The sequence below is a fragment of the Anopheles ziemanni genome, chromosome 2, assembly GCF_943734765.1.
Source record: "Anopheles ziemanni chromosome 2, idAnoZiCoDA_A2_x.2, whole genome shotgun sequence".
NCBI classification, from domain to species: domain Eukaryota; kingdom Metazoa; phylum Arthropoda; class Insecta; order Diptera; family Culicidae; genus Anopheles; species Anopheles ziemanni.
The window spans coordinates 49,466,328-49,482,823 of record NC_080705.1 but is presented as its reverse complement, the minus strand read 5'-3'; the positions used below and the strand labels follow the sequence as shown (position 1 = coordinate 49,482,823).

At 45.1% G+C, this 16,496-nt stretch overlaps 2 protein-coding genes across 2 annotated transcripts; both read right to left on the bottom strand.

Annotated features, from left to right (window-relative positions):
- Positions 1-7,203: 7,203 nt before the first annotated feature.
- On the bottom strand, positions 7,204-9,422 carry LOC131293755 (uncharacterized). The gene is made up of 3 exons (XM_058321820.1): positions 9,315-9,422; positions 7,819-9,268; positions 7,204-7,220 (listed from the first exon to the last, which is right to left on the bottom strand). Exons 1-3 carry the CDS (start codon positions 9,420-9,422, stop codon positions 7,204-7,206), a joined length of 1,575 nt encoding a protein of 524 aa, XP_058177803.1.
- Positions 9,423-9,528: 106 nt separating this feature from the next.
- LOC131293754 (uncharacterized) lies at positions 9,529-11,487 on the bottom strand. Its single transcript, XM_058321819.1, has one exon. The coding sequence runs from the start codon at positions 11,485-11,487 to the stop codon at positions 9,529-9,531; it is 1,959 nt and encodes a 652-aa protein (XP_058177802.1).
- Between the last annotated feature and the right edge of the window lie 5,009 nt (positions 11,488-16,496).

The following is a 16,496-nucleotide window of genomic DNA, read 5'->3' as shown; positions in this document are numbered from 1 at the left end:
GCACCCAAGAAACGATCCTCCAACATCCATCCGCATCGCACGAATTTTGCCAGAACGAACATCCCAGCACTCCGGACTCGGATTCGAGCATTTGATGAGCGTTTCAGCTGTTCTTCGTGTGATATACTCGATCAGGCAGTTGATTTATTCACCGAGTTCATGAATGGAGCTTTCGCATCTTGTGAACCTGTTTCACAACGCAAACGTAGCCCCATTTGGGCCGATTCTACACTGGCTCAATTGAAAACAAAAAAATTTGCTGCTGCCAGAATCCATCGCCGCCATAACAACCCTACAACAAAAAGATACCTCTCGTCTGTGACGGGTATTTTCCGCTCATATAACCACATCCGCTACCAGGGCTATCTCGTAGGTGTGCGCAAACAGCTTACTTCGCGCCCTAAATCCTTTTGGGGATACGTTAACAGTAAACGCAAAAACCAGGCACTCCCGCGCTTAATAACCAATAAAAGCTACTCGGCCTCTACTCCAGCAGACATTGCGGAACTTTTTGCCACACGCTTTGAAGACAGCTTTGTGCCGCAAACTGCATACACTACCTCGCCACTAACGTTTGACGTTCCACGTGATGCTATCGACTTTCAATTGCCGGACATCACGGAGTCTATGGTACTCTCGTATCTCGCGAGCATCAAGCCTTCTACCAACCCGGGACCTGATGGTATCCTAGCGTTTGTTCTCCATCGCTGCCGCTTTGAGCTCGCTCCAATCCTCGCTAGTATTTTTAACGCGTCGTTAAGAACTGGCCAGTTCCCAAGCATCTGGAAAACATCTAGCAGGGTGGCCACTCAACCGGGAAAACCGGGAAAACTGGGAATCAGCCTTGAATTTAATTTTTCCCGGAAAAAAACCGGGAAAACCGGGAATTTCGCCGAAAAAACCGAGAATATTTTTCATATAATATTTTTTTGAGATTTACATATTTTATTCTCGTAGCGTAATTATATTTTCCTTTAAAATTGTCACTACATTTCAATTGTTAAGGGCGACATTTGTTGTCAGCTGTTTGAAGGTCCAATGTATCCATATTGCGTTTTCGTTTCTTCCAGTAGTGCCGGCGTAGAGGCAAAGCGAGAAAGCATGATGATTTTGTCGCCAGGGAAGCAATGTGTACGAAAGACAAACGCATCGAGGGTTAACATTCGTAACATGGTAACGGGGATTTCCAGTTGAAATTGTAAAAGCATTGATCATCTGTTTAAACACTCGATATGAAATGGCAAAGCAACCAAATGTCTTTGTATATGCTTCAGATAGTAGCCAAAACAGTTACTTTAAATCTAGTAAATCTACTAGCTGAAAAGCTAATCGCTTCCTATGATATTGTACGAAAATATTCACAGCGCTCAAATCCGTCCTTTGAAATTTCAATTGCAAACTCCTGTCCTTCTACCAATATTTCCTGATGAGATCCTTTATCCTGTTGAGTTTATAAGGTTGCTTGTTTCGGGACGATCGCACGCGGTGCAATCTCTTGCTTCACTTGTTATGAATGTGTCACTATGGATGTAACTTTCGGATATGATCTGAACGATTTCTATGATTGCAAAAAAATTGCCGCTTTGGATAGAATTTCGGTCGCGGTGTGGTCATTACTATTCGTACGGAAATAATTATGTATGTTTCATTCTATTTGTCAGCAATGGTTTGATATGGATAAAGTTATTTGTTTTACCTTTAACTGCTAACCACTCTCTGGCTGGTGTGGTAGATGGTGGAGGTGGTGGACTTGCTGCGTCGCGAACTTTAACCGTTTAGAGCTTTTACGCGCACATGAGTCGCGGGCGGACTCTGCTGACCGGACAGCATGGAAACACTTAGGGTGTTTCCCAAATACACGGTACGGAACGTTGGGAAGCGTCGGGCCTTACCTCGGGTAGGGGGACTTCGACGTTCCGGGAGAAAAAAATAAATAGACACGAGGTTTAATTTATCATTATCTCCGATGCACTGGCTCTCTTGTCCAACTATCGGTTCTTTATTTATACCAACTTTTTGAACGATTTTACACGGTTTTTAGGAAAGTGTTTGTGACGGTTGCCGAAATAGCTGACTCGGCTAGATGATGTCAACTTGTGTTATAATTGGTGAAAGTGGTAAAGGGTGGTTTTCCGGTGCGAACTAGTACATAGCCTACGCTGCACTTTGAGTGCGTTTACCTCTTGTTTACCAGCTAGCTTGTTGGTAAACCCTTCGTATGCCAACCGATTGGTAAGCGCCTGTTGTTTATGAAATAATATGCATAGGTGAGGTGATTCTATCACACTGGTGTATTGGTTGTTATGGTATGGGATCTTATTGCATTCCGGCATTCGCTAGACGAGTGTACTGGTCAGTTTTTAATCTTGGTGAAATGTAGGTCATTTGAGTTGTTGGTGTGTTTGCTTGAAATTTTGATAACGTGAATCATTTGTATTGACGTGTTTATGAAAGTCTGATCCATGCATTGTACAAAGAATCTTCGAAGTGTTCCAATTAAAGAAAAGTTTAAGTAAAAATAAAACACATTTAAGATACTTCAGGCGTTATTTTTCACAACTCCCCCTTGAACAAATTTATTAATTTATTATTTTTCGAAGAGTTCAATTAACTTCTGCCAGATTACTTAGCTTGAACTTGTTTCATCATATATTTGAGGTATTTTATGTTAGGAAGATCGTAAAGTTTTGCTATAATCATGCATAAACAACAAAGTTAATTATTAAAATATTTTCGATACAAACTATAAGTTAACAACTTCTTCTAATTATTGCGCAATTTGGCAATAGGAAACGTAGTCGTTTGATGCACTCATTTGAACTATATCTATAACCACTAATTTTGAGCATCTGGAGCGACGGAATCTGCAAGAAGTCATCGACAGTCCACTGGTATGGGAAGAACCGCAAGTAGAATGCATTAAAATTAAAAGTAAAGGGTAACAGTAGAATAATGGCGGATATAGTTTACCTACCTCGTCCCAGTTGTGAATCGAGAGTACACTGATTTTGTGTAATGGCATTATTTTAAGCAAACCATCAGTCACATATTGCTCGTTGGGATACATGTTATTTAAACTCAACTTAAACAGATGAGGTAATCGATCGAGCTATTCCAAAGATTTGATAGATCGAGGTAATGATTTCCCGCTGATCTGAAATGCAACACCACAAACAATTTAAATTCTTTTTTTGATTTGTACAAAAAATAGTGTGACACGCAGGTTAGTACCTTATTACATGATAACTTCAAACATCTAAGAGATAAAAGGTTATTGCAGATAAATTGAAGACATCGATCCTGAACAAAGTTTTCTAGACATAGCTTAGTGAGATATGGTGCCGCCGTACATAATCTTTTGAAGAACATCAACTGATCTTCTATGTCATGTAAGTAAGCTACATGAAGTCCTTGCAAAGAAGGAATTGGTTTACATTCGTCAAATACGTAATGCGGAATCGTGCCATTCAATTCAAGGGTCTGCAAGAGAAAAACGAAGCATAATTTTACTATCAACGAGCCTATTTCCCAATTTTTTTAAAAATATTTTGCAACTTACATTCAAATGTTCCAGATTCGCCAATTCAAGCAACGGAAGATTTTCTAATTTGTATATAAAGATTTTCAATTTGTTTGTAAAGATGGCAAGGAATGTTATTTCCCTGTTATTGTTTTATGTTGTGTAATGTTAAGGAATGGTCCACCAAACTGTTGATGAACGGTTGAGCTATCCGACATTTCAGTGTTGCACGTTGAAGATGTTTTGATCCAGATAACTTAATCCATGGAGCAGTTTATTCCATTGGGTAACAATTTATAACATAGAATTAGCACATGGTTTGTAATTCAGCTCGACTCGTAGACTACTTTTGGTTTAAAAGCGTGTAATTTCCATAATAATTAATCAGACTTGTAAGAATGACCATGACCAACGTCACTTGTCAGGTGAAGGTGGATGGAAAACTCTCAAGTTCCTTTGCTACCACCAAGGGACTGCGCCAAGGGGATGGGCTTGCCTGCATACTCTTCAACCTAGCGCTAGAGAGGGCCATCCGAGACTCGGAGGTGGAAACTTCGGGGACCATCTTCTATAAGTCAATCCAGATCCTGGCATACGCTGATGATATTGATATTATTGGTAGAAGACTCTCCTATGTAGCAGAAGCATACCAAAGGATCGAGCAAGCGGCGAATAACCTCGGACTGCAGATAAACGAGGGAAAAACCAAGATGATGGTGGCACCATCAGCGGCCCTGCCAACAATTGCCGAAAGCCTACGCGGGGGTGACGTACAAGTAGGTGAACGCACTTTTGAAGTCGTCCAAAATTTCACCTATCTTGGGTCAAAGGTCAGCACCGACAACAACATTGAAGATGAAATTCGCGCTAGGGTGCTGGCAGCCAACCGGTCATATTACAGTCTGAGAAATCTCTTCCACTCACGATACCTGTCAAGACAGTCGAAGCTGGGACTATACCGAACATACATAGTACCAGTGCTCACATACGCCTCCGAGACATGGACTCTGTCCAAATCTGACGAAACCCTCTTAGCCGTGTTCGAGAGGAAGATGCTCAGGAGGATTTTTGGCCCCGTATGTGAGGAGGGACAATGGAGGAGCCGTTATAACGACGAGCTCTACGAGCTGTACGGCGACCTTACTGTCGTACAGCGAATTAGACTCGCCAGGCTCCGGTGGGCTGGTCATGTCATGAGAATGGCACCGGACGACCCAGCCCGTAAAGTCCTTTTAGGCTGTCCCCAAGGACAGAGGAGGCGTGGTAGGCCTAAATTGAGGTGGAAGGATGGCGTAGACGAAGCCGGCAATAAAGCCGGGATACGGAATTGGACCAGCGTGGCGAGCGACCGTGAGCGGTTTCGGATGGAGCTTCGTCAGGCCAAGACCGCTCAGCGGTTGTAGCGCCACATAAGTAAGTAAGTAAGTAATTTCCATAGCTTTTCAGTGGTCGTCGACATCCTGTATTTGCTGCGAATCTAATTTTCTTTTTCCACCTTCTTCGAAAACAATCTATTGACAGTTTTTAAAGTTGCCAACTTTCTTCGAGCTTAGTAAAATAACTCGCCGTCGGAACAATCCTCCCATTCGTCCGATGATCCAGTAATACCTATAGCTTCGTCAACGACGTCGTTAATCCAAACTGAGAATTCCTCGAGCGATTTCTTGGGTAGATCATTGTTGAGCTTGTTGAACTTTGCGCTTGCAACGCGGGGCAAAAGTTTGATCAGCTCTGGCATCAGCTTCTTATCGTACGATGGTTGGACGACGAAGTTCTCGTCTTGCGCAGCTAACCAAATATCATCGATAACCATGGCGAAATCGTGCAGCTCCGTAAATTCGTCCTTCGGAATGTTTGCGCGATCGCGCAATCTCTTCATGAGATGCTGGATGCGTACATCGTAGGTTGTTGCTGCTTTTTAGGTTTTTTGCCCTGCGGTTTTGGTTTAGTACCCTTCTTCAGCTCCGTCGTAGGCTTCACCTCGGGGGCTGCCGGCGCCGGATCATTTTGCGCTCCATTTGTGATAGCTTTAGCAGTGCCGGTAGCTGATAGCAAAAGCTGCGCAATTTCGGCATCCTTATCCTTTATCAATACCCGGGTAGATTGATACAGTTCCTTCCAGCCTTCCACCTGCCGGCGAAGCGTTTCGATTTCTTCCTGCAATAATGCCGCGGAATTCGATGGGCCAGGATTGCTTTCACTTTCCTTGCCGGTCGCCTCGAAGGATCCTATTGTTTCTAACGCTGGTGGCAAGGCCTCTAACAGTTCATTTTGGCTTGCGCTTAGCTTATTACTTTTCTCCGCGATCTCTAACTTTACTGCTTCGGCCATAGTGTATTTACGTACTTTTGCCTTCCGAAACGACGTAAGTTCAACAATAAACCAGACATAAAACCACAATTCCCATTCAAGATAAAGCCATCAACAAAACCAAAAACAACAACCTTGATTTCTAAAAGCTTCGGAAAAACGATTTCACAAAACGAATACGTAAGTTCATTGTTCTTAAGAACTACATCCACCGATTTCAGTTGATATCTGAAGTGCCTGTATAAGGTTAGAGTGCTTTCTGTATCACACACCATCTGGATTGCCTGGAGGTTTGGAGCGATGGTACAGAAATCAATCGCAGTCAATAGCGTTGTGCTATTAAACCACATTTCCCGTACAGAAAGTTGTTTTAACTCCGCCAACTGGCTAAAACCGTTTGTACGCACTTCCATATCTTCAAGCTGGTTCAATGAAAGAGCCTTCAAAGTTGGAACCTCCAGTAGGATGCGCTTGATTAGCGACACTTCATTGTTCCACTCTAAATCTAAGCTCACTAAAAATCTTTCGAAACGCTGTAAAATGGTAACGAATTTCTCGCAAGTGCCTCTATTGCTGGCACTGAACCGAATATGGCGATACCGTCTTTGACTTCTTCTGAGTACGTTTAATGAGCCACGTTTTACATAATCGTTCGCTACATAAAAGCGCACGCGATCTAGTCCGCGTCCAGAAAATACCAACTGCGACCACTGAAAGCACACTAAGCTGGCAGTTTTTAACTCAGACACGGTCAAGTAGTCGAAAATGATTCCAAGAATCTACAAAACAAAAAAAAATATTTAAAACAACGAACTGTGTTATTAGCATAAAATAAACTCACTTCATCTGGTAAATCACAAATTTCTATTGTTTGCTTAGTAGAATTATCCATTGTGCAGAATGAAATATTGTTCAACGCATCAAAACCGCTACACAAGAATTACTAGATGTTTTCTCCTTTCAATCTTTCGTAAGTATCTCTTTTGACTAAAAACCCAGTCTACTGCGACCAAAACTATGTCAGTTTGTTCGATCCAAAGAAAGTACTATGGTATGTTGATTCGCAACTGTGGTATGCATGATCTAGTCGTAATGATTCTTCTTGGTGTAACGACCTTGTTGGTCATGCATGCCCCGTTAAGGGCTTACGAGACTTTTTTTGACCCTACTAGGTAAAACGGCCCGGTTACGCGGCCCAGTTACAGGACCCAGGTATAGGACCCGGTTACAGTGCCCGTTTACAGGACCCGATTACTGGGCCCGGTAAGTGGGCCCGTTTACAGGTCCAGGATACAGGGCCCGTTGATAGGTCCCAGTTGCAGGGCCCGTTTACAGGGCCAGGTTACAGTGCCCGTTTACAGGGCCCGGTAATGTTATGATTGAGAAAATTCTATGAGCGAAAGAAAAACATTATTCATTTCTATTTTTGAGCCATATTAAAAATTAATTTGTCTTTTATGTCAAAAATGAAGTTGTTCTACAACATCTTTATATACATTTTCTTCTTCTATATACGCTCAAGAAATGTGTGTTGTTGCAATATAAGTTCAGTTTAGGATTCTGTATAATCCCAACCCGTATGGGTTGTCCTTGTTTTCCTTCAGTTTTTCAAGAGTTTTTGATTTTGAAAATTTTGAAGTAATTTCCTTAAAGTAGTCTTTAACACATAACTTACATGCAGTTGTAAACTACCTTAGAAACCATAGAGACATATAACAGATAAGTTAATCTATTATGAGCAATCGAAATGTAGTAAACCTGCATAAACTGGAAAAAACCGGGAAAAGCTGGGAAAAAACCGGGGAAAAACCGGGGAAAAACCGGAAATTTGAAATCATAATCTGAGTGGACACCCTGTATAGTCTACCTTTAGGCGTCGCAATATCGTACATTCTGCCACCTTAAAATTGGATAATTTGAACTGTTTTCGTTTGGCTTTAATAATACACAAAATTTTACCAATGGTCTAGTCACTGTAGTTCCCTTACTTGTACGCAATGTAAAGACACGCGCTTTGCCATCCTTTCCAGGATGCTCCTCGGTTACGCGTGCTAATGGCCAACACGATGAAGGCACATTATCCTCCTTGATTATAACTAACGTTCCTGGCGTTACTGTGGTTGTACCATCCTTTGTCCATTTAGATCGCGCCTGCAGTTGTTGTAAATACTCCTTCTGCCAACGGTTCCAAAAGTGCTGGCGAAGTTGTTGAACATGACGCCAGTGGTTCAACCGGTTCTCGGCTTCATACAGCAAGCAGTGGTCCGGAATGAGCTGTAGGTTCGTTCCAACCAGGAAATGTCCAGGAGTGAAGGCTGTCATATCGTGTGGATCGTCTGACATCGATGTTATAGGCCGGGAGTTGACACAGCATTCTATCTCGTCCAGCAGCGTAGACATGTCCTCAAACGAAAGTGTTGTCGTTCCTAAAACGCGTACTAGGTGATATTTCATGGTTTTGACGGCGGCTTCCCACAGTCCTCCGAAGTGAGGAGCTCTCGGGGGGATGAACTTCCATGAAATCTTCCGTTCTAGTGTCCAAGTCTGAATGCTCTGCTGGTGTTCAGTTGTACGCAACAGCTTGTACAACTCGTTCAGCTTGTTTGCTGCTCCCTTGAAGTTCGTCGCGTTTTCCGAGTGAAACTCCAATGGCAACCCACGACGAGACACAAACCGTCGCAATGCTGCTAGAAACGCTTCCGTTGTCAGGTTTGACACCAGCTCGATGTGTACGGCACGGGTGGTGAAGCATACAAATATGGCGACGTATGCCTTCACGGGCGCCGCCCGTCGATGGCCACCTTTCAGGAACACTGCACCACAGTAGGCAACCCCGGTGATCGAAAAAGGAAGGGCCGGTGTTACTCGGACAGCCGGCAGGTCAGCTATTATAGTTGCTGACGATGATGGTCGGGCGCGGAAGCAGGTGTGGCACTGGTGGAATACCTTCCGGGTGAGATTTCGGCCACTTGTGATCCAGAAGCGTTGTCTGCACGTGTTTAGCATCAGAGTTGGTCCCGCATGAAGTAAGTGTTTATGGAAATGTTCCATCAGCAGACGAGCGAATGGATAGCTGGCAGGAACAACTAGTGGATGCTTAACATCCTCCACTAGCGGTGAGTTGGATAAACGTCCTCCAACCCGGATGATTCCGTCAGCTCCCAGTTGCTCTGCTTGCACTGAAGGATCTGGTGTCGCAAGCAGCGGTGAAGGCCATTGATCTTCTGGCAGGCTCATCCAGGAAGGACCCTGCCACCATAGGGTACTGGAGAGGAGATCTTTGCCCAAACATCCTCGGGAAGCAAGGTCAGCAGGATTGTCGACTCCTGCGATGTGACGCCACGTGCAACCCTCCGTTAGTTGTTGCACCTGCGATACCCGGTTCGCAACATATGGCTTCCAGGAGTTCGGTGATGCTCGTAGCCAATGTACCACAGTCTGTCCAGAAGACTGCCAGAGATTCTGGGTTTACCGCAGTTCTTACTCGGTCGAATAGCAAGCTGGCCAACTGAGCTGCGCACAGTTCAAGCCGAGCGATAGAGTGCTTGCTATTGAGGGGCGTCACCTTGGTTTTTGAGGCGAAGAGCTCCATTGTGCGATGTCCCTGGGCATCGCAACTACGGATGTAGCAGCATGCTCCATATCCTTTCTCCGAAGCATCGCAAAAGACGTGGTATTGGATGGTGGTCACTAAAGATCTAATGGCGACTCTCGGAATGCTGATGTTGTGAATATGGGCTGGATGCTCGGCTTTGTTGGGCCACATGATGCAACACTGCTTCCTCGTTTGATGCCCATTTCCGCAGCTCAAATCCACCCTTGGCAAACAGTTGTTCGGTTTGCTGTTGCAAAGTTTGAGCAGCCTCGGGTGAATCAGCTCCAGACACAAAGTCATCCACGTAAAAGTCAGAGAACCGAGCCGCTGCTATTGGAAACTCACTCCCATGATCCAATACTGTTTGTTGCAGAGATCTCACCGCAAGGAATGGTGCAGAAGCGGTTCCATACGTCACAGTATTCAACTCATATTCTTCGATGGGATCATGGGGCGAAGCTCGCCACAGAATCCGCTGCAGGGCGCGATCGCTGGGATGTACCCATACTTGCCGGTACATTTTTGCCACATCTCCTGTCAGGGCAATTTGATGAGTTCTGAATCGCATCAGGATCGATGTAGCATCTTGTTGAATTGTTGGTCCGATCATCAGCGTATCGTTCAACGACACTCCTGTCGATGACTTGCTTGATGCATCGAACACAACCCGACACTTCGTGGTGGTGCTGTCGGCTTTAAAAACAGGATGATGTGGGAGGTAGAACGTTGTCTGACTATCAACTGCTGCTGCCACCTTTGTCATGTGGCCTAAGCGGAGGTATTCGGCCATAAACTCCACGTACGCCTTTTTTGTTTCGGGTTCTCGCTGCATACGTCTCTCTAGTTTCCCGATCATGTCAGACTTTCTCGGAAGTCGGACGACATATCGGCCGGCTTGGTCTCTGCTTGTAGTGGCCGCGTAGTGGTCCTCACAGGCTCTTTCCTCGATACTCCAGCTAGGGAAACTGCCTACGTCTTCTATTGCGAAGAATTTTCTCATCATCGTAGTCAGCTCATTGGTGTGTATGGCAACTGAACACACCACTGACAGCGACTGCTCTGCGATCGGGGCTGTGCCACTTACAACCCACCCAAATTCCGTTTCTTGTAGTGACGGCATGCCTTCTCCAAGTGAGATTCGTACGGTTTTTAGAAGCTCGTAGAAGCACGCAGCACCCAGGATGAGATCGATGCCACCAGGCTTGTGGAATGTTGGGTCAGCCAAGACGCAGGCTGCTGGAATCATCCACTGGCTATGGTTTATGCGATGGGCTGGCACGTCTGCTGACAGCTTGGGCAGTACCAGCATCTCCAGTGACGTCGAGAATGATGAACAGCGCGACTGGATGGTGGCTCGTACTGATGATTTCACGTTGGTCGCTTGGCTGCCACCAATCCCCGACAGCGGAATGCTCACCGACTTACGAGGTAGGTTTAAAAACTGTTCTAACCTTCCCGTGATGAAGTTGGACTGTGCTCCACTGTCCAAGAGAGCCCTTGCAGCATGCATCATCCCTGCGCTGTCAGTGATGTACAGTAAGACGGTTGACAGCAACACAATCGATGGTATCACCGTGTGAAGGGATATTGTAGCTGTACGGTGTTCTGCTGCAGATGCTGGCTGTTCGTGACGGATCTCGATGGCGGCACTAGTCCCTTCGTCGTGGAGCAAGGTGTGATGTTTCTGCTGGCATCGACGACACGTCCACTTCGAGGGGCACCTTTTGTTGAGATGACCAGCTCCGAAACTGTTGAAACAACGTTTCCAACTTCGAAGCTTGTCACGTTTGGCTGGTAACGATAGTGCTATAAAATCTGCGCACTTGCTGAGCGTATGGTTGTCATGGCACATGACACATGTTGCGGTCGGTGACGGTGTAACGGTCGATGTGAACGCCTTTGTAGGTGCCGGCTTTGGACGAAATGGTTTGTCCGTACTGCCTGCTGCACAGCTCTTCAACACTTCACATTGACGCGTGATATAGTCGAAGGTACGGAACAAATCCGGAAACTCGCCGTGTTGCAATGTGAGCTCCCATGCCTTTCGAGTGTTGGCGTCCATACACGACGCGAGGATGTGTGTGATGATGAGTGTTATATCCTACAAAGGAAGGAAGCTGGCAGCACTGGAGCTGCCAGATGCATGGATTGACAGCCGGGCAGGACGACGGATGGACCACATGCGGTCAGTAGTGTCCCAACCACGAAGCAGGGCAGTCAAGGAAGACAATACGTTACACACTACAAATACTACCAGTTGATAAAGTAATACTTTACACATTACAAATACCACAATTGGCGACGAGGAAGTCGAACTTGCGTTTTTGCTAGTGTTATACAGTGAAAAGTGCGTGAAGGACGAATGGCACCTGCGCCAAAACGCACAACGGATTCAACTGCTGCCCCCCCTGCTACTACCAGTGCCGCTTCCCCTGCAACCAGGTCAAGAGCCGATTTGACCGCTACGGACACCGCCGCCGGTTCTACTGCTACCATTCCTACTACCGCTGCAGGTGTCACGGGGACAATGCAGAAAGGAACGAGCCCGTTCGAGCCGTTTGACCCAAATACGGCAAAATTCGATAGGTGGTTGGAAAGATTGCAAATTGCTTTCCGCATCAACCACGTGGGCGCAGAAGATAAAAGGGACCATTTGCTCCACTACATGGGCGGGGCAACGTACGATGTACTTTGCAACAAATTACAAAATACAGCGCCGGACACTAAAACATTCGATGAAATTGTGAACATCCTGAGAGCACATTTCAGTCCAACGCCGTTGGAAATTTTGGAAAATTTCAAGTTTGCTAGCCGCAAGCAATTGGACCACGAGGCGTTAAGCTCGTACTTGATGGAGCTAGAAAAGTTGGCCCAAACGTGCAATTTTGGAGATTATCTCGAGAAAGCGCTGCGAAACCAGTTCGTGTTCGGATTAAAAAATCGAACAATACAAGCGCGATTGCTCGAAGTACGGGACCTGACGCTAGCGAGAGCAAAGGAGATCGCATTCGGGATGGAGATGTCCTATCGTGGTACCGATGAGTTGCATGGCCGAAGTACAATGCGAACCGAAGTACAATACATCGAACACGGTTCAAAGAAAATTAAGAAGAAAGCTGCACCGATTACAAAGAGGAGTTCATCATCGCCTAAGCACACACAACCGAGAGCATGCTATCGATGCGGGGACCCGGACCATTTTGCTGATAAGTGCAAGCATAAAGCCTCCGTTTGCAATGCGTGTAAAAAACGAGGGCATTTGGAGAAGGTGTGTCTGACGAAGGGCAGAAGGACGGACAACGCACACCATCTGGAGCAGCCGGAGATCATCAACAGTGTTTTTCATTTGAGTGCCGAAACCGCTGGTAAGTACTGGCTGAGCCTTAAAGTTGACCAATCCCTATTGAAGTTCGAAGTCGACACCGGATCTCCCGTTTCACTTATAAATACGCATGATAAAGAAAAATATTTTGGCAATTTAGAAATTCTCCCCACTAACATCCGATTGATTAGTTATTGCGATAATGACATAGGTGTGTTAGGAAAAGTGTTGGTTGCAGTCACCGTTAATGATGAGAAGTGCATGTTACCACTACATATTGCACGGTCCAACCGCCATCCTCTGCTTGGCCGTGACTGGTTAAATACATTGAAGCTAGACTTCAACCGCGTTTTCAGACCTGGAGCGCATTACGTTTCTTACTGCGATGGTGGAAAGCAAATGATGGAGTTAAATGACCTGTTGAAGAAATTTCCGCTCGTTTTTGATGAAGGTATGGGCAAGATTAAAGGCATACAAGCTTCACTGACAGTCCGTAAAAATGCGAAGCCAGTTTACATCAAAGCGAGACAGGTACCTTTTTCTTTACGTGATACAATCGAAAAAGAAATAAATAAATTTATTAAAGACGGAATATGGGAAAAAGTGGATCACGCCGAGTGGGCTACCCCCTTAGTTGCTGTGAAAAAAGCAGGTGGCAAAGTGCGTTTGTGTGGTGACTACAAAATAACCGTCAATCCTAATTTGCTGATCGACGAACACCCTCTGCCAACAGTAGAAGAATTGTTTGCCACCGTGGCGGGAGGTGAAACATTCTCAAAGCTGGACCTATCGCAAGCTTATTTGCAACTGGAAGTACGGCCAGAGGATAGGGATTTGCTTACGTTGAGTACACATAAAGGATTGTTTCGACCCACCAGGCTTATGTATGGTATTGCCTCTGCTCCAGCCATATTCCAACGATTGATGGAAGAGATCCTACAAGGAATTCCAGGTGTTGCTGTCTTTATTGACGATATTCGGGTCACCGGCCCTGACCAAAAATCTCACTTGAAAAGACTAGAGGAAGTTTTGGAAAGATTACACAAGTACAACCTTAGAGTAAATAGGGCAAAGTGTGATTTTTTCTGTGATCGAATCGAATATTGCGGATACATGGTCGATAAAGACGGAATCCATAAAATACAGAAAAAGATCGATGCAATACAAAACATGCCAGCTCCTAAAAACAAGGAACAAGTGCGATCCTTTGTTGGGCTGATAAACTACTACGGTCGATTTTTTCCTAACCTGTCCACAATACTGTTCCCCTTAAACAATCTATTGAAAGATGATGTTCCTTTCATCTGGAGTCCCAAATGTGAAAAATCATTAGTGACAGTTAAACAAGAAATGCAATCTGATAGATTTCTTACTCATTACGATACGAAGCTTCCAATAGTGTTAGCGACTGATGCATCTCCATATGGAGTTGGGGCAGTTCTTAGTCACCTGTATCCGGATGGAACAGAAAGACCCCTGCAATACGCCTCACAGACGCTAACAAGAACACAACAAAAGTACTCGCAAATTGATAAAGAAGCTTATGCTATTATTTTTGGTATTCGAAAGTTTCACCAGTACCTTTACGGTCGTACATTTACGTTAGTTACAGATAATAAACCCATTAGTCAAATATTTTCAGAAACAAAAGGGTTACCTACTATGTCCGCGATTCGTATGCAACATTATGCGGCATTTTTACAAGCTTACGACTACAAGATTCGTCATCATCGATCGTCGGATCATTACAACGCAGACGCGATGTCCCGGTTGCCAATCTGCACCACTGATCCCGAGACGGAGATTCAGGAAACAGATTTGATTGAGGTGAATGCCATAGAGACCTTACCTCTTACCGTGGACGAGCTGAGTACAGCAACTATGCAAGATGATACCGTTCAAGAACTGCTCCGCGCCTTGAGAGTAGGAAAAACGGTAGAGGCAAGATACAGATTTGGCGTAGACCAAGAACAATTTGGTTTACAAAAAGATTGTCTAATGCGGGGAAGTCGAGTGTATGTACCACCTTCCTTACGTCCGAAAGTGTTGAGTGAACTTCATTCAACGCATTTCGGTATTTGCAGGTTAAAGGCCCTGGCTCGTAGTTATTGCTGGTGGGAAGGAATTGACAAAGACATTGAGAACCTGGTTAGGGATTGCGGGACCTGCCAGGCCGCCAAAGCAAACCCTCCAAAAGTAAGTTCTCATTGTTGGAGTCCTCCTTCTGCACCCTTTCAAAGAGTTCACGTTGATTATGCAGGCCCCTTTTTAGGATTCTATTACCTTATACTGATTGATGCATACACTAAATGGCCGTCTGTATATGTGGTGAACAATACAACTACGGATACAACCATTCGAATGTGTAGAGAATTCTTCAGCACTTACGGAATACCCTCTGTATTAGTGAGTGACAATGGACCTCAGTTCACTTCAGGAGATTTTGCTAGGTTTCTTAAAACTGAAATCTCTAAATTGCGAACGATCGCAGGTACATAGAGAAATTTGTAACATTTTACTCACGTATCGCAAAATGGTACATCCAGCCACTGGATTCTCTCCGTCAATGCTAGTCTTTGGACGACAAATACACTCGAGACTCGATCTCATGATTCCCACAAAAGATACAAATGCAAGTGAAGTGCAGTCTAAAATTCGAGAACTAATAGTTGGCTCAAGAGTTGCCGTGAGAGAATACCTTCACGATAATAAGTGGAATTTCGGAACGGTTAAGGAACGATTAGGGAAGCTCCACTATATGGTGCAACTTGATGACGGTCGGGTCTGGAAGCGTCATATTGACCAGTTGCGCAGGGTTGGTGAAAATGCACGAAACTCTGAGACAGACGAATTTTCTTTACGCCCTGAAGAGAGTCGTCGTCAAAGTGATGCAACCGAAGCTTCTAACATGCCTGACAGTCAAAGTCAAAAGTACGATTCGGAAGTAAACATGCGTGACACTAACACTGCTCCCATTGAAAAACCGAATCCTAAACACACTAATACTCCTACTACCCCTACTCCTAGTACCTCCGAGATCCCATCGACTATGAACCCCAATGTAGCGGTTGGTGGACTCTCTGGTCCAGCAGGACTGCCAGCGGACACAGGACTACGTCGATCCCAACGAGTCACCCGACCCCCGGAGAGGCTGAAACCCTAGGAAGCAGTTTCTTTGCGGGGAAGAGCTGTTATATCCTACAAAGGAAGGAAGCTGGCAGCACTGGAGCTGCCAGATGCATGGATTGACAGCCGGGCAGGACGACGGATGGACCACATGCGGTCAGTAGTGTCCCAACCACGAAGCAAGGCAGTCAAGGAAGACAATACGTTACACACTACAAATACTACCAGTTAATAAAGTAATACTTTACACATTACAAATACCACAATGAGGTTGCTGGTTTCGTCGATGTTCTTCTCTAAGAACTGCAACCCATCAACATGACCCTTGCACGCTTCTACAAGTGAGCGAAGATCGCTGGCTGCTTCGCGTTGCACGGGTTTAAGTTGGAGCAACCCAGCAATGTGTTCGAATTTTCGTCCAATTGTCCTACAGCAGACTTTTCAATGTTCGACATACTTGCCGCAACATTTTTTCGTCCTCTCCCGATAGCATTGTAGTTGCTACATCACTATCCTCTTTGTCACTCGTAGCCTCACTTTCCTCGGAGATTATACGCCGTACACGCTTGCCTGTGTTCCGCATCAAAGAGCGTCTCATAACAATCGAGCTCGTATCAGACTGA